At 45.7% G+C, this 22,524-nt stretch overlaps 1 protein-coding gene across 6 annotated transcripts in view; it reads left to right on the top strand.

The window, feature by feature from the left end:
• The window catches only part of SYTL5 (synaptotagmin like 5), a 97,652-nt gene that overhangs the window by 60,963 nt on the left and 14,165 nt on the right, over positions 1 to 22,524 (top strand). For 5 of the 6 annotated variants that reach the window (XM_053308059.1, XM_053308063.1, XM_053308061.1 and 2 more), the window contains 7 exons: positions 1,729 to 1,867; positions 10,530 to 10,659; positions 11,332 to 11,438; positions 13,895 to 13,987; positions 18,430 to 18,495; positions 18,894 to 19,072; positions 20,299 to 20,401. In XM_053308059.1, coding sequence (XP_053164034.1) covers positions 1,729 to 1,867; positions 10,530 to 10,659; positions 11,332 to 11,438; positions 13,895 to 13,987; positions 18,430 to 18,495; positions 18,894 to 19,072; positions 20,299 to 20,401 — 817 coding nt within the window. The remainder of the gene's footprint in view (positions 1 to 1,728; positions 1,868 to 10,529; positions 10,660 to 11,331; positions 11,439 to 13,894; positions 13,988 to 18,429; positions 18,496 to 18,893; positions 19,073 to 20,298; positions 20,402 to 22,524) is intronic. The other variant, XM_053308062.1, reaches the window with a different exon arrangement.

The raw sequence follows: 22,524 nt of genomic DNA, 5'->3' as shown, positions 1-22,524 counted from the left end.
TAATCAGTTGTAGAGCCTGCCGGGGGCTATTTAAACCCCAGGAAGCCAAGGATGAGGGGGCAAGCAGGGAAAGTGATGGGGGAGGGGCTCCCAGCAAGGAGCAGTCATGAAGATCCCAACACACCTCAAAGAAGAGGAGCAGGGTGATTCAACCTCCTCTCTTTGAACTCTGAGGCTACCTCTGGGAACAGGCAGCCCAGCCAGGCCTGCAATCCATGGTGGCATCTTGATAAAATAGTTCAATGTTGCCTTGTGCGTTTCAAACAGATGCTCATCTTCAGAGGCAATTCTTGGGTAGCTAAAATGAATATGAATCGCAATGTTTGTTTCTCTGCAATTATCACCCAAACCACAGGGCTCACTGGGTGCTAGGAGTCTCATTTTTAGGACCCAGCGGAGTGGTGCTGGAAGAAAAAGCTGTCCTACAAGGTGCCTGAGCAGCTCAGCTGCTTCTAGGGCCATTAAGTACCTCTTTACTTCTCCAAGAATATGGAGTGCAGGATTTGCATGAGGTTTCCCAGATGGGTGGCTTTACTGTGGCAGGAAGTGCCTAAAGTTAAGCCATTGTGAGCACTGTACCAAAGGGCAACTTTTAAAAGATGACTATAACGCGCAATTACAAATTGTCAGAAGTAAAGCTGAATCATGCCATTGGCTCTATGAACAGGATCTTCCATCTCCTTTCTGACGTTGCTGTAAATGATTTTCTGGTATTAATTCCGCGCACCCCAGCCTAAGTGTTGCGAAGCTGCATTCAGTCTCCATTTGGAAAAGCTTCATAGAACTTATTTCACCTCATCCATTACTGTGAAAATGGAAATAAAATACCCATAGTGCGAAGAAAGCAAGTTTATCCCCACCCAGAAAGGGAGAACATGTGTGTACAAAAAATAATTGGAATGCTGTTGCACTCCCTTGTTAAACATGAAGCTGCTCTAAGCCCATATTGTGCTGTCTGAAAGTTCTAACTCCTTACTAAACTACAGAGTAGATACTTGAGTGGACTTGGAGAGTTGCTCTAAAAAAATTACTTGGGAGAACGAATTGAAGGGCTGTTTTGGAAGAGTGAGGAGTGAAGTTGTGAAGTATGTTAGATCATGGCTAGGTTGCAACTTCACTGAGTTATTTCCCTTCAGTTTCAAGGTGTTGGGAATTCTCTCTGGTAAGAGATATCCTTCTATTACAGCAGAGTGCACTGAGGCACAACACAGCGGAGTCTGCCTAGACATGTGTGTATGCTGAGAGTAAAATAAACTTGGAGCCAGTTCATGGTTTCAAGTCAATATAAGGGGTCTTTACTGGTGAACTCCATTCTAGATAGGAAAGTGGAGAGATAAGATCTCTAATCTAGCTAGCTAGCTGGATGCAGAAGGATGGTTTCTGCATCTCTGCACACATGGTGCAGGGAGAGAGGGGCTTGTGTGTTGCAAGGGAGAAGAAAGGGAAGAGGAAGTGGCAAGGCAGGAAGGAAGTCCCTGAAAGTCGTAATCTACATATCAAAGGGATGTAGAGAAGGGCAGTAGAGAAGGGATGACCAATGTCTTGACCCCTCTAGCCCTCTGACTCACTAATCTGTCCCCCTCTGTCATTGAGACATGAGACAGCGCAGAGTCCTTCACTTCCAACACTTCCAGTCAAGGGCATGACTGGGTCTTTTAAGTATGAGAGTTCAAGTCTGTAGCAATATTAACTGGAATAAGAGATGGATTTTTGGCAATGTTTCTTTAGGGGGGATAATGATCCGGACGATCTGCCTGGTAGTCTGAAAGGGGCAGTGGGTGTTGTAAACCGAAGCAATGCCTCTACTCCAGTCCATCCCAGGTCACCAGCACTGAGCACAAGGAGCATGACCATGGACTACAGCAGGGTAAGTCATCCGATGATCAAAGGATTCCCTTTAGACTTCACTGCCACCAGAGAAGTATTAAGCAAACATAGCAACAAGCCACTAGAGTTTTTAATATGGCCTAACTTTCACTGAGGTGGTCAACCTGTGCCTGGGCTGGGCTGCTTTAGACAGCAGGTGTGTGCTCAACAAGACCAAATGATTCTCATTACAAAAATTGCCTAGCATATATTAAAATTAGGTTGTCAGGGAGAAGATGTTTAGCCTAGTCTCCTCCTCCTCATGCTAGTTTTTTAAGTGCAGGAAATGTTTTCTACAGAGGAGTATTTACTCATGTGAGCAGCTGCTTCAGTCTGAAGTGACATAGCCTAGACTCAGGTTTACTGCGTCAGTAAGAATTAGGCCTTCATTGTAACCCACTTGTGCCAAAGGGAATAATATAGAGTTGTACATGAATAGTTTTTTGTCATTCGAATCAACCTTGAATTGAATAGAAACAATTGAATCGATTCGTTAAATTGGCCACCTGGCAGGTTCGAATCGGAAATTCATAAATCGCCCACAAGGAACAGTGGGGAACTCAAATCACCCCATTGCAGTGGTGTTCTTAGGACAGGGTAACTGCCTCGGGCCCCGCTTTTTTATCCCCCATGAAAATTAACAGTAAGGGGAGCCCGTATTGGCTGATATGCCCCAGGCCCTGTTCCCTGCTAGGTCTCTCTTAAGGACAGCCCTGCCCCATTGTTCCCCCTGGGTAGGTTCTAGGGTAACCATAGTGGGTCTGGTGTTAGGGCATGACCCAACCTACCTACCACCCAAACTACAAAATAATCGGGCAATCAGGTGATTTTAATTTAAAAAATTAGAATTATTATCTGGCTCAGAAGGTCATTGACCTATTAACCCAGATAATAATTCAAAAACATATTTAAAATCGCCTGATTGCCCGATTGTTTTTTGGGTTGGTTGGTAGGTAGGTTGGGTCTTGCCTTGCCACCCAACCCATTTTGGTGTTCCTAGGACCTACCCACGGAAACAACAGGGTGATTTGAGTTTCCCATTGTTCCCTATGGGCAAAATAAGCAAGAGTGCACAGATTTTGCAACCCTGTTTTGAAAAACAACACTGCAAAACAAGCACAACAGTCCCTCCCAACACAGAACACCGCATTTTGACACACACAAGTCCAAAGATGGCCAAAAGAGAATTAATAGATTTTGGAATCACCCAGAATCTACTGCCAGCTGCAGTGCCTGTGTTGCAGTAACAGCACAAGTTGCTCTCTCACACACAATTAATACTCCTTACAACAGCTGCTACAACATCACTTTTAGCAGCCAGCAAGCATAGCCCTAAGCTCAACAAGAATGTCTTCAGCTACATTTTGAATGAGTGAGTACATCTTGCAATGCAGATTGCAGAGCAAACCAGAGCAGTGAGTGAAGCACACGTTACTCTCAAGGCCAGACATGGAGCTCATCTCTTACCATGAGAAGAAGTCTTCTTTTCTTCTCCAGTATAAGCATACATTCCTGCCTGCCTGTGCCTGGATAATACACCATGGCCTCAGATTAGTGCTGGGCCCTGGCTTGACAGCCTGACACATGGGCCAGGGCACAGTCCATATTTCATAATCGGCCATGTTGCAGGGGAGCAACAGCAGGAGAGAGGGCATTCCCTCACCTCTTGCCTGTGGGCTTCTCAGAGGCATCTCATGGGCTAGTGGTGTGCCCGAACCGGTCCGGTGGCCATTCCAAAGAATGGCCGAACTGCCGGACCGGTCCGGCCCTGCCTGGTTCGGGTCCGGGTGGGGGGTATGCCCTTAAGGGCGGGAGGGCTTGCTTAGCCCTCCCGCCTCCTTGCCCCCGCCAGCGCCCGTATTTCCTAGTATAGGGGCGCTGGAAACCAGCCGGCCCCCCCGCCGCCGCCGCCGCGGAGAAAGAACTCCCCAAGCCAGCCCTCCCTCCCTCCCAGCTAGCTGGCTGCCCGCCCGCCCTCCCGCCGGCTCGCTCACCGTTCACCGTATAGAAAACGAGAGGAGCTCCGGCACAGAGGTCCTCTCGTTTAGAAGGCCTCCCGCAGAATGGTGTTTTGCGCGCAGCGCGCATGCGTGCACCGCAAAGCACGCCGTTCGCCGGAGGCCCGGTCTACCCGCCGGGAAAGGGCCGGGTAGACCGGGCCTCTGATCGCTGGGTAGACCGGGCCTCCGATCGCCGGAGGCCCGGTCTACCCAGTGATTGGAGGCCCGGTCTACCCGGCCCTTTCCCGGCGGGTAGACCGGGCCTCCGATCGCTGGGTAGACCGGGCCTCCGGCGATCGGAGGCCCGGTCTACCCGCCGGGAAAGGGCCGGGTAGACCGGGCCTCCGATCGCTGGGTAGACCGGGCCTCCGGCGATCGGAGGCCCGGTCTACCCAGCGATCGGAGGCCCGGTCTACCCGGCCCTTTCCCGGCGGGTAGACCGGGCCTCCGATCGCTGGGTAGACCGGGCCTCCGGTGATCGGAGGCCCGGTCTACCCGCCGGGAAAGGGCCGGGTAGACCGGGCCTCCGATCGCTGGGTAGACCGGGCCTCCGGCGATCGGAGGCCCGGTCTACCCAGCGATCGGAGGCCCGGTCTACCCAGCCCTTTCCCGGCGGGTAGACCGGGCCTCCGATCGCTGGGTAGACCGGGCCTCCGGCGATCGGAGGCCCGGTCTACCCAGCGATCGGAGGCCCGGTCTACCCAGCCCTTTCCCGGCGGGTAGACCGGGCCTCCGGCGAACGGCGTGCCTTGCGGCGCGCGCAAAACACCATTCTGCGGGAGGCCTTCTAAACAAGAGGAGCTCTGTGCCGGAGCTCCTCTCGTTTTCTATACGGTGAACGGTGAGCGAGCCGGCGGGAGGGCGGGCGGGCGGGCAGCTAGCTGGGAGGGAGGGAGGGCTGGCTTGGGGAGTTCTTTCGCCGCGGCGGCGGCGGGGGGGGCGGCTGGTTTCCAGCGCCCCTATACTAGGAAATACGGGCGCTGGCGGGGGCAAGGAGGCGGGAGGGCTAAGCAAGCCCTCCCCGCCCTAAAAACAAGGCCCCCCTTCGGTGCCGGTCCGGACTTCTCCGGACCGTGCACATCACTATCATGGGCTACTGTGTGAAACTGGATGGGGCTACCTGATCCAACAGGGCTGCTGTTATGTTCATGGCAGTGTGTGCATGTCTGCATGCATCAGCAGCACTAACAGGCAGACTGTGACACATCTGGGTTGGTGTTGGCCAGGGTGGGGTGAGCTGCCAGCGGTGTTGCAGTTGGTGGGCGTGACCATATGTCACTCACTCTCCATGGCCAACTTGGGATAGCCCAGCAGGGGGAGACTGGCCTTCAGGAAGACTAGCTGCTCCACCATCTTGGCATCCAAGCTTGAGCGATGGGGTGTCACCCCATGGAGAACATCCTCTCGCTCTGGACACTGTTTGGTGGGCATGAGAGGAACTGTCTGGCAACTCTCACCAAATCTGGCCAGACTTTGGAGTGCATTGCCCAAAACTGGATTGGCTCTGCCTCCCAGCCTTCCACCAGCTCCTGCAGGTACTGTAGCACACACTGCTCAGCACTACTGCAGGGCTCAGTGGGTTCCTACTGTACCCCTGGCAAGGTGCCCAGGAACTCCTCCATGAACCACTGGGTGGAAGTTCACCGGGAGGTTCACTGGGTGGATGTTCACTGTGGAACACAGAGGCAGAACCACTGACTCACTTGGCACTGCCAGGGATACCATGCTGCTGGACTGGGAATCACTGGTGATACTGCTGCTAGGGGTGGACTGCACACTAGCAGTAGGCACAGCAGCAGCCTAGGAACATAGGAAACTGCCATATACTGAGTCAGACCATTGGTCTATCTAGCTCAGTATTGTCTTCACAGACTGGCAGTGGCTTCTCCAAGGATGCAGGCAGGAATCTCAGCCCTATCTTGGAGAAGCCAGGGAAGGAACTTGGAACCTTCTGCTCTTCCCAGAGTGGCTTCATCCCCTGAGGGGAATATCTTGCAGTGCTCACACATCAAGTCTCCCATTCAGATGCAACCAGGGCAGACCTGCTTAGCTATGGGGACAAGTCATGCTTGCTACCACAAGACCAGCTCTCCTCCTCCTGGTTGTGCCCCAGCCTCCTATCCTCAGCTTGCCTAACCTCTGCAACCAGGAGGTCCCTCCACCTGGTCAGAGTGACCGCTTTCCCCTTCATCCTTGAGTCACATAGGCTGGACAAAACATGCTCTGCTAATTTACACAAAGGTGTCCTGAGCTGATCCACCACTCCAGTTCTCAGCTGACTTGTCAAGGCAATTGCTTCCCCAGTGGTCAGTGAGGTTTGGAGCTCGCCCAACATCCTCTCAAGGAGAAGAGTGGTGGGCAAAGCCTGGCTCAGCATTGCTGTCTCAGCTCACAAGCTGTTCATGGCAACAAAGAACTGCTTGAGTGCCAAGACAACCTCGGAAATGAGCATCCAGTCCTGGTTGGATAGGTTGCACACTTCCAAGCCGTGCCTCCTTGCCAGGGCATGAATGGCCGCCTTTTGCGCCTGCAGGCTTTGAAGCAAGAGAAAGGTGGAGTTCCACTGGATTGTAACATCCTGAGGGATCAGGTGTTCAGGTAAGTGGAGCTCAAGCTGCCTCTCCTTGAGCATTCGCCTGCCCTTTTCACTCTGGTGGAACAAAGCTGCTATCTTGAGGCACCTCTCAACAAGAGCAGCCGTAGCAGCAGTGGGATGGCACTCAGCGCCTGCAGTAGGGATGTCTCACCTGGCCACAGCCTCAGAAGGGCCAAGCGCATCCAACACTACCTGGTTTGGAGTGTGTACCACACAATGGATGGACACTAACTGACCCTGCTCTGCTGTCCTAGTTACATTGGCATCATGGTTGGTGACCATGAGGCCTCAGCAAAGGTTTGGCTGCCCAGCCAGCCATTCCCCCACCTGGTAATCCATGGCTGTCAACAGCTCAGCTGCAGTGTGCTTAGTGTCCAGCACCTCCACATGCAGCATAGCCCACATATGCTTCGCTGCATGAGAGAGGCTGGCCACACCACCACTAGCATCTGTCCCCTCTCTCTCCTGCCCCCACCAGTGCACTGTGAGGGACAGGAAAGCAGTGTGCCTTCCTCTGGGATGGCAGCCTTGTCTCCCTGCATGCCCGGTACAGGGAGGGTACCATCCACCTTCTGAAAGTGGTAAGTGTGAGGGGATATTGTAGCCGGGGGCAAGCAGTCGGAGCAACCAGCAGAAGCTGTCGTTCACCACCTGGAATGGCTGGTCGTCCAAAGCAATCATCTCCCCAATGGCCCATGTGATGAGATGATGCTCTTGGTGACCAGACAGCTTGCCTACTGACTGCACCCACCATGCAGGCAACTTCCCCTGCTTGGGAACAGGAGCAGGTGCCATGCCATTATCCGAGGACACACGAGGCCTATTGCTGCCAGCAGGAGCAGGCACCCCTGGGTGATGCTGTTGCACGTGCTGCAGCATCATTGTCATCTCAAGACGCAATCTTGACCTGTGTCCTGCAGTGAATGCAGCAGCATGGTGTGGGTCACCATGGCAGCACTCAAAGTGGTCCCACACCCTGCTGCTCTCTGTAGGGGACCATTTTGTTGCTGGTGGTACTGGGGCTTCTGGATCATTCTGTGGGCCATCACCACCTCCGTCCAGGGCTGAGAAGGTCCAGTAACAATGGGAATGACTTCCTCCTGCTTCTCCTCAGTCTTAGACAGTGGGTGGGGGTTGCACTGCCAACAGGAATTGGGGAGGATGGAGTGAGTGATCTGGCCAAGCTAGCAGCCAACCACAACTCCTCCACCTCCTCCTCTGCCATGGGAAGAGCTTCTTCCCTGTCAGAGGAGGGCCTCCCCGCTATATCTACCTCAGCTGCCACAGGTAGCTGTGCTGCAGGGCCAGGCTCCTCTGGACAGAAGAGCTTGTGTATCACATCAGCGGCGGGAATGGCTCAGGAGTAGGCCCCTTTTGCCATCACGCAACACAACAAGCAACATCACCCCTCCTTCTGCCTACCACCTTCCCAGACATCTTGTTTCTTTCTTTCTTTCTTCAAAAGCCCTAACTCTGATGCCCTGGGGCAGGGAAAAGAAGTGCTTTTAATGGGGTGTGGGGTCGGGGGGTCTGTTTATGGTCTGTGCCACACACAGCACACACAGAAGCTAGAAAAATTAACACTCCCCAAAATGAAGCAGTCTTTATGGGGGGGTGTGTTTTTGGAGGGAACAGAGCAACAATGGGGAAGGTCTAAGTGAAGGGAAGTTAAAGAAGGGCAGGGGATTACTGTAGCCTCTCTCTAATCCACTCCTCCTGTCCTACAGTCTTTCACCAAACTAGGCCCTATTTAAAGAACTCTGTGTTCTAATAACCTGCCCAAAGTGGGGGGTGGGTCTCACCTATCTGGTGTCTTCAGCTGGAGTCTCCCAGGTGTTGCTCTCAGAGGCACTCTTAGACTGAGCAGACACCAGGTGGGCACCAGTCAGGTACCCACCCAATAAAAACAAACAAACAAACCCTAAAAAAGTAAACAGAGGGAGCCTGGCAGGCTGGGCACCACACACCACTAGCCTACAAATACCAAATATTAATCCACCAGGCACAGGCAGCACACAGGCAGCAGCATCAAAGGTGACAACAGGGCTGCAAAAACAAAACAAAACTACCACAGCACCCCAGTTATTGAGAAAAAACAAATAAAATTTCAGGCAGCACCCAGCCACTGGGCTGTTGGTACTATTTAAAAAATTGGGGTGGGGGGAGCACACATAGCACCCCAGTTATTAAAGCCACTGGGGTTGGGGTTCACTACAAGCAAGAATAATAAAATAAAATTCCAAGCAGTACCTAGTTAAAGCCACTGGTGCTGCTGGTACAAATTGGGGGGGGGGGAACAGATAGGAAAAAAGAAATAAAGCAGTTGGTACTGTAAACTGAAAGGATTAAAAAAAAATAGTCAGATAACCCTCTCTCTCTCCCCTCTCCACACAGGAAGGCAGACCTAGACCACCACCACCACTCTGTTCGCAGTGCTACTGCAGTCTCTCTCTGATCCCCTGCTAACTGGGCAAAGAGGAACCTTTTAACATAGTGATTCTCTTTATTTAGCAGGGGGAGAGTAACTGGCCCTATCCACCCCCAGCACAGTACCTCCAGTGACTGTTGCTGGTGTCTATCTTGTGTTTCTTTTTAGAATGTGAGCCCTTTGGGGACAGGGAGCCATCTTATTTATTTATTATTTCTCTGTGTAAACTGCCCTGAGCCATTTTTGGAAGGGCGGTATAGAAATCAAATTAATAATAATAATAATATCCTCTCCTGAGGCACAAAAAGCATTGATTCTCTCTGCATCCAAGCAGCCCCTTGTATACATTTAGAAAATCCCTCCTTTTGGCCTCCGCTCTCCACGCTCCCTCCCTCCCAGCCAGTTGTTGCCCATGTCAACACTTGATTTGAATGGCAAAAGCCAATCAAGAAGCAAGGAGATTTCAAGCCAATTGGAAGCCAATGCTAGGAAACCAATCAGCAATTGAAAAACACGGTGACAAAATGGCACCCGCAACAGGAATTTATTTGCAGTGAATCGGGGATGATTCAATTCACATCCCTAGAATATTAAGGTTTAAATGGCCAGATGCTGTTTTGAAATCCACAATGGGATGAATAGATAATCTAATCTTTAATAAGGACTATCACATGGGGATATCCGTATGCCATTTTATTCTCAAAACTATCCCTCAAAGAGAAGATAATTTAAGATGAGAGATAGTAATTTGCCCAATATTACCCAGTGAGCTTTATGGATAAATAAGGCTTTGAACCCTGATCTAAGTCTGTCTATCCACTACATCAGATATAGTAATTAATACCTAACTGAGACACAATGTAATTGCCAGTGATAAAATTTAAGCTGATTGGAACATAGACTCTTGTGAATTGATGTCTTCACATGTAGGCAGACATAATAAAGGCTTAAGAAACAATTGGGTGCATTGCAAAAATGCTCCGCAGAAGGGATTTTTTCCTCCTGGCTGCCCAAAGCCTACAGACTCCCCGCAGATGCTGATATTTAGCTCTGCCTAGATCATGAATAGCTGTCTGGTAAATATGGCAATTTACTGACGTAATGTCTTGTTTTTGTTTTAATACGATGATTTTTTACTTTCTAGTATGCTCATTTTTACTTCCCCCCCCTAAAAAAAAAAAATAACTGCAGGATGTTCTTCTGTTTCTGGGGTGCAGCAATTATTTATATTTACAGGAGAATATTGGCTCACTCAAGACAAATCTGATTATTTCATCAGAATTATTAATATAGATAGGCAATGGCATACTAATGTGTTTTTTTTTAACAGAGAAAACAAACAGACGGAACGTAGGAGCAATTTGCATTATTAGCATAAATTTGAACATGGCATTGCCAGCAAACAGATCTATTGTAGTAGAAGTTGGGGGTTAAAGCAGGGATTCTGAAACGTTGTTTCCCTGATATTGTTGGGCTGCATCTCCTCTCATCCCCAGTTGCAGTGATGTTTGGGAGTTGTAATTCGACAGCATTGGGGAGCCAAAGTGTGAGAACCCCTAGGTTAAAGAATTTAGCTTTTGCTTATGAACTTTGCATAATACTCTATATGGGTCTTTTAAAACAACATTCTCTTTAACAGGATCCTGGATTAGAAAACGGCACTGCTGTCCCTGCAAGTGAAAGTATACCTGCAGATTTAGCAAAACGGCATCATAGGAAACCATCTGGAACACCCTCCATAGCAGTTTCTAGGACCTCTCTCTCATCTGGTAAATTTCTTTAACTAATGGCTCTTAACTAGTGGCTCATAGCAAGTCTACTGCTTTCTTTTGCCATCTTTTCAACTGTCTTTCTCTCCAGTTTTGTAGGGGTGAGATGAGGTATTTTCCTCACTTTATTGGAAGCTACTACATCTCAAAACAGGTGTCTATGAATAAAACAAAGATGCCTTGCTGCTTATTAGCGTTTACATTGCAACCCTTTCTTCAAAATGAAGGATGGTTTGCTCAGGATCCATTTTAATAGTTCTGTTCCTAATTTTTAGTTCATCTGATTGGTTCATGCCTATAATAGTTACAGGTAGATGCAAAACTCGTAATACTGCTTTGGTTGAATTTATTTAATGCTAGCACCAGTTGCAAGGCCCCTGAAGAATAAGTTGCTTACAGCGTGCTGCTGCTATGATGATTATGAAGATGCCTGGCTTCCCCAAGCGGAAGAAGACAGCAGGAAACTGGAATGCACTAGTGAGATTCTTTGCCTTGCTCACATGTGCTGGTTCTAGTATCCCCCCACCCTCTTTTTTTCAAGAGGAGAGAAGATTTTGGAGAGGGAGTTCATAACTGCCGGGAGCTGGAGTTCAGTCAAAAAAGAGAAGCACTGTAATGCCATTTGTTGTGTAGATTTCAAATAATTTGCTCCTTTTCCTTTTTGTTTTCTAGATCGCAGCATATCAGAGATAGATCTCAGTGGATCCTTTTCAGAAGGCAATGAAGATACTTTGAGCTTAAGGAGTAAATCTGTGCCTGTAGCATTGGACCAAGAGCTGGTGAGTAAGAATCACACACCAAAGTGTATAAAATGGGGAGGAAAGTCTTTTTCAACATTTTTCTTTAAAAGTGCAAAAGCGTTTTGCTTAAACCCCTGCCAACTTGGCAAAGAGGCACCTTTTCACTTGGTGATTCTCTTTATTTAGCAGGGGGAGAGTAACTGGCCCTATTAACCCCCAGCACAGTACCTTCAGTGACTGTTGCTGGTGTCTATCTTACGTTTCTTTTTAGATTGTGAGCCCTTTGGGGACAGGAATCCATCTTATTTATGTATTATTTCTCTGTGTAAACTGCCCTGAGCCATATTTGGAAGGGCGGTATAGCAATAGAATAAATAATAATAATAATAAGTCAAGAACTGAGCAGAAAAATGGAAAAATAAGCCACTGCATGGTCAATATTTGCACAATATAAGTGGAAAATCAGACATCACCAAGACCTGGCAATGGCTTAAGAATGGCAACTTGAAGAAAGAAACAGAGGGTTTAATACTGGCTGCACAAGAACAGGCACTAAGAACAAATGCAATAAGAGCAAAAGTCGAAAAATCAACCACAAACAGCAAGTGCCGCCTTTGTAAAGAAACCCATGAAACCGTGGACCACCTAATCAGCTGTTGTAAAAAGATCGCACAGACTGACTACAAACAAAGGCATGACAAGGTAGCAGGGATGATACACTGGAACATCTGCAAAAAATACAAGCTACCTGTAGCCAAAAATTGGTGGGACCATAAAATTGAAAAAGTTGAAGAAAATGAAGATGTAAAAATATTATGGGACTTCCGACTACAAACAGACAAGCATCTGCCACACAATACACCAGATATAACTGTAGTTCAGAAGAAAGAAAAACAAGTCAAAATAATCGACATAGCAATACCAGGGGATAGCAGAATAGAAGAAAAAGAAATAGAAAAAATCACCAAATACAAAGATCTACAAATTGAAATGGAAAGGCTGTGGCAGAAAAAGACCAAAATAATCCCAGTGGTAATTGGCGCCCTGGGTGCAGTTCCAAAAGACCTTGAAGAGCACCTCAACACCATAGGGGCCACAGAAATCACCATCAGCCAATTACAAAAAGCAGCTTTACTGGGAACAGCCTATATTCTGCGACGATATCTATAACAATTGACAATAAAATTCTGGCATCCCAGGTCCTTGGGAAGGACTCGATGTCTGGATAAAACAAACCAGTCAATAACACTTGTTTGACTGTGTAAAATAATAATAATAATTAATAAACAACTTATGCCAACAAATTATTTTTGCCACAGTCCATACTGAAAATAAACATGTAGCAACAGGAGTGCCTGACAAAGGTGTAGATGTAGCAGTCATAAGGCAAATATTTTTTTGACAGATACTGAGAGGGCTATTTTAAGTAGTTGAATGTGGGAACCTAGGCATAGGAAAGACAGAAATATTAATTGAAAGTGGTTTGAGATGACATAGACTAGAGGATCCTTTAAGATGGCAATAAGAAGCACTATGTGAGAAACCTTTATTTTTTTATTTTTTACTTTTATTTATTTGCATTATATCTCACTCTTCCTCCAAGGAGCCCAGAACGGTGTACTACACAGGTGTACTACATACTCCTCACAACAACTTTGTGAAGTAGGTTAGGCTGAGAGAGAAGTGACTGGCCCACAGTCACCCAGCAAGTATCATGGCTGAATGGGGATTTGAACTCAAGTCTCCCTGGTCCTAGTCCAGCACTCTAACCACTACACCACGCTGGCTCTTTACACAAGATCCAAGCATGAATGTACTCCAGCTCTTGCTTCCTGAGAAGAACTGATTACTAATTTTCTGACAAATGGCAGTTATTTTTGGAAAGCAAGGGATGGCCAGCAGATGGAGCTGTAAAAATTGCACAATGGCCCTGCTATGTGTCTGAACACACTGTGGCTTGCATGCAGTATAAAGGAAGATGGGAGCCAGTGTCATTGTGTAGAGGGTGAGTAAATTCACACTTGGATCTTGTGTGAAAGCTTCGCATCTAGTTCTTATTGCCATCTGGAAAAGTCCAATGAGAATTTAGATTGAGTTGGAATCAGGGAGCATTAAACTAGTGGTGAGAATACTATTGGCCCAGGGTGTGTTGTGACATGTAATTAGATTTAATAAGTATATGTTGCTAGATCTTTTAAAGGAGCAATCTGTAAGGCTGAATGTAAACACTCCACCCATGGGTTAGGAATTCAGTAACTTTTTTGTGTAAACAATGTAGACAATTGCAGTAACTGATGTGTTGTGTAGGACTGAGCAATGGAGAGGTTGAGGCAAATGCGGTCCCTGTGATGGTCCTTGTTAGCTTCCAGATTGTAAGGAGATGAGCACTTTCCCTGTCTTAGCAATATATGTTATGCTGAAATAGGTCATCTGATCCCCTAATTTAAGCCAGGTGAACATGTATTTTACCTATTCCTCCTCCCCTTGTCCCTTAGGATTCCCTGGATGAGACAGAGGAAGATATTGATGACATTGTGGCCTCTGGTTATTCAAAGAGGCGGAGCAATTTGGCAAGTGGATTATCAACAGTAAGCGCTCTCTCTTACTAATTTATATGTGTATTCCTTGTACAATTTAAACATATATTTTCTTCCAGAAGTTACCCAGCTGTTGACACATACATACATACATTTCATTCCTTTCTATTGAATAAATTCTTATTTTATTGTTTTCTGCTCTGTTTCTCTGCTGATTTTCAACCTTTGTCTATACTTCCCTTTACTAAGAGGTTTAAAATGTCACTTCCACCATTTTATTCCTGTGCTATTCCTGTGTGTTATGCTAAATAGTCATTCTCTACGGCTAAACTGAATCCACCCTCTTAAATTATTTAATACTACTTCCTTGTCATTGACCCAGGACCTGATTGCAGAATGTACTGAGTGTACGCACGCTTGCGCTCTCTCTCTGATGTGTCAAATCCAAATGGTCCTGAGCAGTGATAGGGTTAGAACTTGGAGGGGGGACCACAGCAACTACTGAGAGGCACTTCAGCCATATGAATCTGGAAATTACTCATCAAAAGCACGAATGACTGCAGGTCTACAAACACCAAATGAATCTGGACATTCTGTCAATGTTCAAAACCAGAGCAGCTGGCCCAGCTCGAGAGAGATAAGGTGGCTATTAAAATTGTACTCCTGTTGATGGATGTAGTCACTAGCTGTTGCCAGAGAACCACATTATGAAGATAAATGCCTTTTTCTGGACTCTAGATATCAGACATATACCCTTGTTGAATTACAATAGTTCTTACACAGATGACAGCAGGGGGGAAAACCCTCCTTGCAACAAGAGGTGTAGCTGTGTAGATAGTGCATCCGCCCTGAAGAAAAATATTCTGGGTTGTAGTTTGGCGTCAGTATTTAAAACAAACAAAAAAGAGTGTTTGAAAAGCATCATTGTTGACTTGTTGCCTAGATATAACATATAATAAAGAGTAAAAACAGAAGCCCAGAATGTGTTAATAAACACAGCTTCCTGAGAATCTCAGCTTTCATTTTTTTAAAGAAAGAGCAAGTTTGTAATTTGGGGCTGTGAAGGTAAGGTTGAAAATGTCTGGGAAATGCCCTGCTGAAATGGCAGAAACCAGAAAGGTGGCTGACTAGGTAGGTTTCCAGATGGTGATTTTATTCCACCTTGACTGCTAATTCCTATTGTTGGGCAATGTTGCTGGCTGGCCAGATGTAGAGCACTTCCCAGGTGTGTGTGTGTGTGTGTGTGTGTGTGTGTGTGTGTGTGTGTGTGTCCACCAATAGCCATCCAACCAATGAGAGAAGCTGTACCTTTCCACACAACTTTATTTTATTCAGTGGGAAGGGCAGAATATTGCGAGATGAGAAACAGCGTTTGGGCAGATTGCAGTGTGATCTGTGGAGGTGTGGTTAATTTTGTGGGTAGTGATGCAGGAGGGGATTGGCTCCGATGGATAACCCCTTGCACAAACCTCACCTGTACCTGGGCACACCTCACTATAGTGGTGCACACTCTTCTTCCAGTTATCTGCTGCATGGTGGTTTTTCTTGCAGGCAAATAATTTTTAACAGGAAATGTTCCATGACAGGAAACTATTTCAGGACATGTTTAATGAAGGCATTGTCCAGAGAAGCAGATACATCAAATATTTACTGCACTTGTTTGCTGGCTTGGAAGAATTGGTAGCTGAGGTAAAATTGACCAGCTGAAGTGAAATGAACAGGCTTGTTGGGGGCAGGGGAGAGGTTTCACAGCCCAGATGAAACTGACCGGGCAATTCTCTCCCCCCCCCCTCCCCATTTTAGTGTTCTAGTGTTAACTGCTCTATTGAAACACTGTTTCTCTGGTTTTCTAGGCTTTCAGTAAAACAACTTTAAAAAAACCATCTTTAGTGTTGTTACATTGTACTAGTCTAGTATAACAGCAGTGCTGAACTTTTCTTTATATAGCAGGAAATAGGGGTGTGCACGGAACTGTGGAGCTGTGGTCCGGCACTGGGGTTGGGGGGTTCCTTTAAGGCGCGGGAGGGTTTACTTACCCCTCCCACCGCTTTCCGCCCTCCGGTGCCCGTATTTCTTTGAGTAATTTCTCTATTTCTTTGAGCGCCCCTTCTCTGGTGCTCTGCTGCGGCAATTCTTTTAGTAATGGGGCAGCAGGATACCTCCCTGCCGCCCCCTGTCCAAATATCTGACACCCATCTTTCAGATAACTTTACCATAATATCAGCTCAAAAATACAAGTCAAGCTCGTTAATCTTTTAATATTTCAAAAACTATTTAGCAGTGGACGTAGCCAGACCAAACAATGCTGGAAAACTACAAATTTCAGTATGTTGGGGCTCATGAAATACCCAAATACTATGTGGAGGTGTACTTGGAAAACTAAACAGAAGTGCCTGTCTAATTCTCTACTATGCATTGTAGCCTCACTATTACATAAGTTTTAAAAATAAATGGAGAATTTGATTTTTCCCAGATACTCTGAAAATAATTAAAGGATATGCAGAGTAAACTGTGTCACTAGAGAGAGCCAGCATGGTGCAGCGGCTAGAGTGCTGGACTAAGACCTGGAAGACCTGAGTTCAAATCCCCATTCAGCCACAATACTAGCTGGGTGACTCTGGGCCAGTCACTTCTCTCTCAGCCTAACCTACTTCACAGGGTTGTTGTGAGGAGAAACTCAAGTATGTAGTACACCGCTCTGGGCTCCTTGGAGGAAGAGCGGGATATAAATGTAAAAATAAAAATAAATAAAAATATTCTAGTATTTCAGAAAGACAGTTAAAATGAGAGAAAGAGAGCAAGAAACTCCCAGTGGGCCTTAATACTAAGGATTTCACACTGATTCAAAGACAAACTCACCATTAATAGCCATATTATTAAGACATCACATTTAACTCACTTATCACAAGAAGCAAAGTAAGAGCAAATGAAAACAATCCTAGCTCATAAGCTTCAGCTCAGTATTCACAAGCCCTGATTCTCTGTACATAGTGCCAAACTGAATATGTGTACAGTGACCTATATTAATTAAAAAAAAAAAAATTACCCCCCTTTGGGGGCTTCCTAAAGGCCATGGGAGGGGTGGTCTGCAAAGGTTCCCTCTTACCCTGCTGGTCTCTAGTTCCTCAAATGGACCATTTAAGCATGTGCAGTGGCAATTTTTTAAAATAATTGGTGTTTTTTTAAAATGGCCGCTGAAAACAAAATGGCACCTCCCCTTTAAGTGGCGCCCGGGGCATGTGCCCTGCCTGCCCCACCCTAGATACGCTCCTGACTGGAAGAGTGCTATTGTGCAACAATTTTCTTTTTTAACAATGCCCTGGTTTCCTATGCCTGTGTTCAGAAAGCACCTTAAGGGACGGTAACTTAGGGAGGAAGGGGCAGAACCATCATTGTGCCGAGGATTTCAAAGAACCCAGGCTGCCGTGCCCCTGTGCCGCGCCTGGTGTCCCTGCCACACCCCTGCCACACCCCTGCATCTGACATCAGACGTGCAGGAGACGTGGTCGTATGTGCAAATGGGGCTGCACATCCCGTTTGCAGTAAATTACAGCCAGTGCCGCATTTGCAGCAGCGGCCGCCAGTGCCTTTCCCTGTTTTTAAAGGCAAGGAGACACATTCTTGGCCAGTCTGGGAACCCAGTGCTGGCTGAAGCTTCTCAAAAATGGAGTCGTGCAGAGCAGGGGCTGTGGCTGGCAGTGGCGGGCTGGACAGAGACCGCCGGTGTTTTTGCTATGCCACTGTGGGGAGGGACTGCAACTTGAAAAGGGAAGGAAACACAACCTGTAATGTTTGCTCCCATGTGGACAGAAAAGAAAGAGGGAAGAACTGCTTGGGTGGATGCACAGGAATGCACATCCTTACCAAGAATGATTCCAGCAAGTAGTTCTTGTAGTAGTTTACTTGGCTCCCACAAAAACACTTTCATCTGGAAAGACTGTAAGATTTTCAGTGTCTTTGACTAGCAAAACCAGGATAAATTGTACAGGATAAGAGAAATAATGAAAACTTTGCTCAATTTGCACAATGTATACCACTTGAGTGGTCACACATATAACACAAGCAGCAGAAAAACTAACAGCTAGATAAATGTAAGGCATTAAAGATGGTCTAAAAGGCCTGAGTGAACAAAAAGGTCTTAACTCATACTTTTAAGCATTTTAAAAGTTAATTGAATGACTTTATTGTGGCTTGTTGGTGACTAGATGCTACAAATATCTCCCTCATGATTAAAAACCATCTCCACGCAAGTGTTCCTTTTGTGCTGTGTGGAGAGGGAAAGAAAGACCTTGTGAATTTATATCAGATTTATTTTTACAGGAGAAAAATGCTTGCTTGCTTATGTCTCAGTAGTCATTTCTATATGTAATGCTTCTTTGCCATATTTCTAGTATCTTTTTTTCTGTTTTCTGAACGCTTTCCTTGCATTTCTGGATTCCGGTGGCAGCTACATAATACTATTCTTTCCATTCCTCCTTTCCTTTCTCTTAAAGAATTCTCCTTCAAGTTCTGAGAGAAAATGGACTTACTTAAATGTTCCAGAAGCAGATGGTGATACTGTGAGTTGTTTTTCTTTTCTTTTCTGAGGCTTTCAAGGTTTCCTCCTTTTTGTTCTGTGCTGCTGTTTCCATTTCTCTCTCTCTAAAATTATTCTGGTAATACATATTTGTTAACTGATGATACCAGTTGACATCCTGAAAGACTGTGGGGATGCACAGGGAATCTGCATGCAACTCCCCCAGTCACCCTGCAGTGTTCACTCTTGCGCAAGAGCCATTCGTTCAGAGCGCTGCCCGTGCTCTGGAAGCCCTCTGTAAGATTGGAAACATGTCAGTCAGCCAGTGGTTTCACTGGTAGAAGAACTAGTTATCACAAGTCTGGTAACATGTAAAATATGATTCTTGTATATATATATTTTAATGATTCTGCCTACTTCTCTTTCTCTTCTCTCTTTCAGACTAGCATCAATAGTATGATGAGTGTTTACAGTGAAACTGGGGACTATGGCAACGTGAAGATCAGTGGTGAAATTTGTCTCAAAATCAGCTACAGCTACAGAACAGGAGCCCTCAACATCCTAATTAAAAAATGCAAGAACTTGGCCATAGCAGATGAAAAGAAACAAAGAACAGACTCGTAAGCAAAGAGGATTCTCTTTTATTCTTTTCTTTCATCTTCCCATTCAGTCATGTTTTTGTGAGACATTTGTGTCCACAAATTCACTTGCTGATTTGAAGTGCCCCTGGCAAAAAAGGGTGCCCAGCAACCACCCACAGGCTCTTACTTGTACTGTAATTTAGAGGTTGAGCAGGCAGGAGTCTCACATACCTTGGCCAAACCTCAGAGTAAGTGAGATAAGACTCTATCATGAGGCTTATGGGAGAGGTGGAATCTTCTCGCTCTTGTGTTGCTGTTTGTAGAGAAAAGAAACAGGAGTTGTGGTGTGTTCTTATTTTCTCTGAACCACACTGTGTGTGAGAGAAAAGATCATGGAGTTAAACCATTAAACATTTGGATTTAACTGTAGTTCATCAGTATTTTTTAACTCTTTGTTTCAGTTATAGACTTAATATTTTGAATAACTGGGGGCTGATTTAATTCAACCACATTTGAAGCACAGGTGTTTCCAGGAGTTGATCCAACATTCACACAATAAATGTGCCTTATGAAACAACTCGACAATGTAATATGGGTTGTTATGCCCTTGAAAATGTCATGTGGAGTTGCTTTCACAAAAACATTTTGCTATGTGATGGTAATGTTGAGGTGACCTGTTTAACCTTCAGTCTACCTGTGTGAGTAGATTCAAAGAAATGGATAATGGCATTTTAACTGTACTTTATTACTAGTCTAACTTTTGTGTTTGATAAGAAATAGAATTCGTTATTCAGTTGTTATTCAGCAAATAGCCAATGAAGGGTGGAAGATGGATGCCCATAATTTTCATGGCATGTAGACTGGGAGCCTGAGCTGGTAAACCTGGATGAACATTAAACCATGCCAGACTGCAAGTACAGCTCATGCGGCTACAAAAAGGGGGAAAAACAAATCCTCCACATAAAAAATGGGTCATGTCAGGAAGAAGGGGTTTAGCTTAGTTTTTTGGTGTATGGAAGAGGACTTATTAGTTATGAGTCCCCCACCTGTAGTCTGCCTGTACATGCTTGACCCCTCCCTCCCCCCGCTTGAGAATTACGCTTAAATTGCAGCATCAGAGAGAGACTGAAGCGATGCACTTATGCATCACAAGCGACTTTTGGTTTGTTTTCATGATTAAGGAATGTCATAACTTTCCTCTGTGTGCATGTATATGGCATTATAGCATCTGAGCTTTTTGTTAATTATTTACCACAAATCTACAGCTATGTCAAAGCATACCTCCTGCCGGACAAGTCTCGCCAAAGTAAAAGGAAGACAAAAATCAAAAGCAATAATACTAATCCAGAGTTCAATGAAACACTGAAGGTGAGAACTGGAGTAGACCTATATATCACACTGAATATCTTAATATTCCCTTGATGATTGATGGATTAGCTATCTCCTTAGCAAATAAAAAGGTTCTTTTTACAGGAGTTTTGTTGAAAGATTAGTAGACTAATCACTAACTTAAGAAAAGTGGGTTTTCCCTTCTCTTTTGGACAGCCTAATTTTTGCCTTTTTGAGATGAGCTGTCAAATCTGAACAGAATTTCAGGACTTTTTTACCAAGAAATTCAAAGTTGGTATTTAGATTGATTCCTGGCAGAAAATAAAGCCTGTAAATATGACCATAGCCTAAAAGCAAAACATCGATTTCATAACTATTTCTGAGTTCCATGTAGAACTGGTCCTTTGTTTCTAGACACTTGGGTTAAAACCCAATACAGGAGAAAACGTAACTTTATCACTTTCTAAGATTGCACACTTATATAGGAGTAAATTCTAATTGAATACAGTGCGATTTGGCTCCAAGTAAGTGTGCATCTGCATGCTGAATAAGTTTTCTAGTGTCAGGATTTTTATAATCTTTTCACTATATTGCGATTTCCTTTGAAAGAGCTTGCTGCAATTGAGCCATAATTGAAGAGTAAGATTTCAACAGGTGAGAGTTGAGCACTTGAGAATTCTTTTTGCAACACATAGGATTTGCAAACCGGTTCAATATCAAACTGGTTTGCACTCGAACCAGGCCAGTTCAGATGCTCGACCTCTCGGGCCGCTTTGGCCCAGTTCGAGGGTGGTGGGGGTGCTAAAATACTGTATAATAATGAATATTTAGCGCTGCCAGCAGTTGTGGTGGCCTCGGGGAGTGCTGTGATGGCTGTGGGGAGGGGTCTCTGGCAGCTCCCCCTACCCTGCCGGCCTCCCCACGAATTTCCTGCGGCCAGTTCAGCCCGTTTGGGGGCTGTTTCAGCCATCAGCACATATGGTGGCCAATTTTGGGGCAACCATGCATGTGCACGGGTCATTTGCATGTGGTCATGGAAATAATGGCATAAAAAAAGGTTGCTGCCCATGAAGAGGGCCAAAATGGCCCCAGGAGGCTGGCGGGGGGAGGGGGAGCCACAGGAGCACCTCCTGAGGCTGCCACAGCTGCCAGCAGTGGTAAGTAATTCATTATTTTACAGCTTTTTAATGCCCCACATCACATTCGAACTGGGCCAAAACTGGCTTGAATTTGAGCCGAGCCAGAGCCCCCATTTGAGGGGGCAAAACCAATTTTCCTGGTCTGGTTTGAATCTGGTTCAAATTTGAACCAAACCGGGCAAACCAGTTTTGTGCACATCCCTAATGGAAGGTGTTTATCTTCTATTGGATTATGTCTGCTCTTATTATTATTATTATTTCTTGTTTACACAGACAGGTGTTATTGACTGGTTTGTTTTATCCAGACATTGAGTCCTTCCCAAGGACCTGGGATGCCAGAATTTTATTGTCACTGTTGTTGTTGTTATAGATATCGTCGCAGAATATAGGCTGTTCCCAGTAAAGCTGCTTTTTCTAATTGGCTGATGGTGATTTCTGTGGCCCCTATGGTGTTGAAATGGCTCAGGGCGGTTTACACAGAGAAAGAACAAACAAAGCTCTTGTGTGCCAACTAATAATACAGGAGTCTTGCTGCTGCTGTTATGCCTTTAAACAACACCAAAATATCTCAAAGCAGTTTGCAAAGCAAGAGGAGGAAGATGCTTCTTTTCCCCATGGGGCCCACCATCTAAAAAGTAGTACACCACCAAGAGCCACTGGGAGGGATGCTGTGCTGGGTTGATAGAAACAGTTGTGAATGCTCTTCCTACTGCTGAATAATCAGAGAGCCACTAGTTGAAGAGGTGCCTCTTTGCTCAGCCAGCAGCAGCTTGTTGACGAAAAAATAATACTTCTCATCTTGTGATCAGAAGAAAGCATAATAGAAAGCCAGTGTATAAATGAAGGGGGAAAGTCCTCCATATTTTGTTCTTTTAAAGTATATTGATTTGTGGGAGAAGTCCAATACCTGCCATTAGTTTTATTTCTGTTTTGATCCTGGTGAGGGATCAGTTTTTTCATTACCTGTATAAATTGTTATATGAGGGGGGAAGGGACGCGATGTTTTAAAAAGCTCCATCTTTG

This window comes from Hemicordylus capensis, chromosome 3 (assembly GCF_027244095.1).
Source record: "Hemicordylus capensis ecotype Gifberg chromosome 3, rHemCap1.1.pri, whole genome shotgun sequence".
Classification (NCBI taxonomy): Eukaryota; Metazoa; Chordata; class Lepidosauria; order Squamata; family Cordylidae; genus Hemicordylus; species Hemicordylus capensis.
This window is presented reverse-complemented; position numbering and strand designations above follow the sequence as displayed.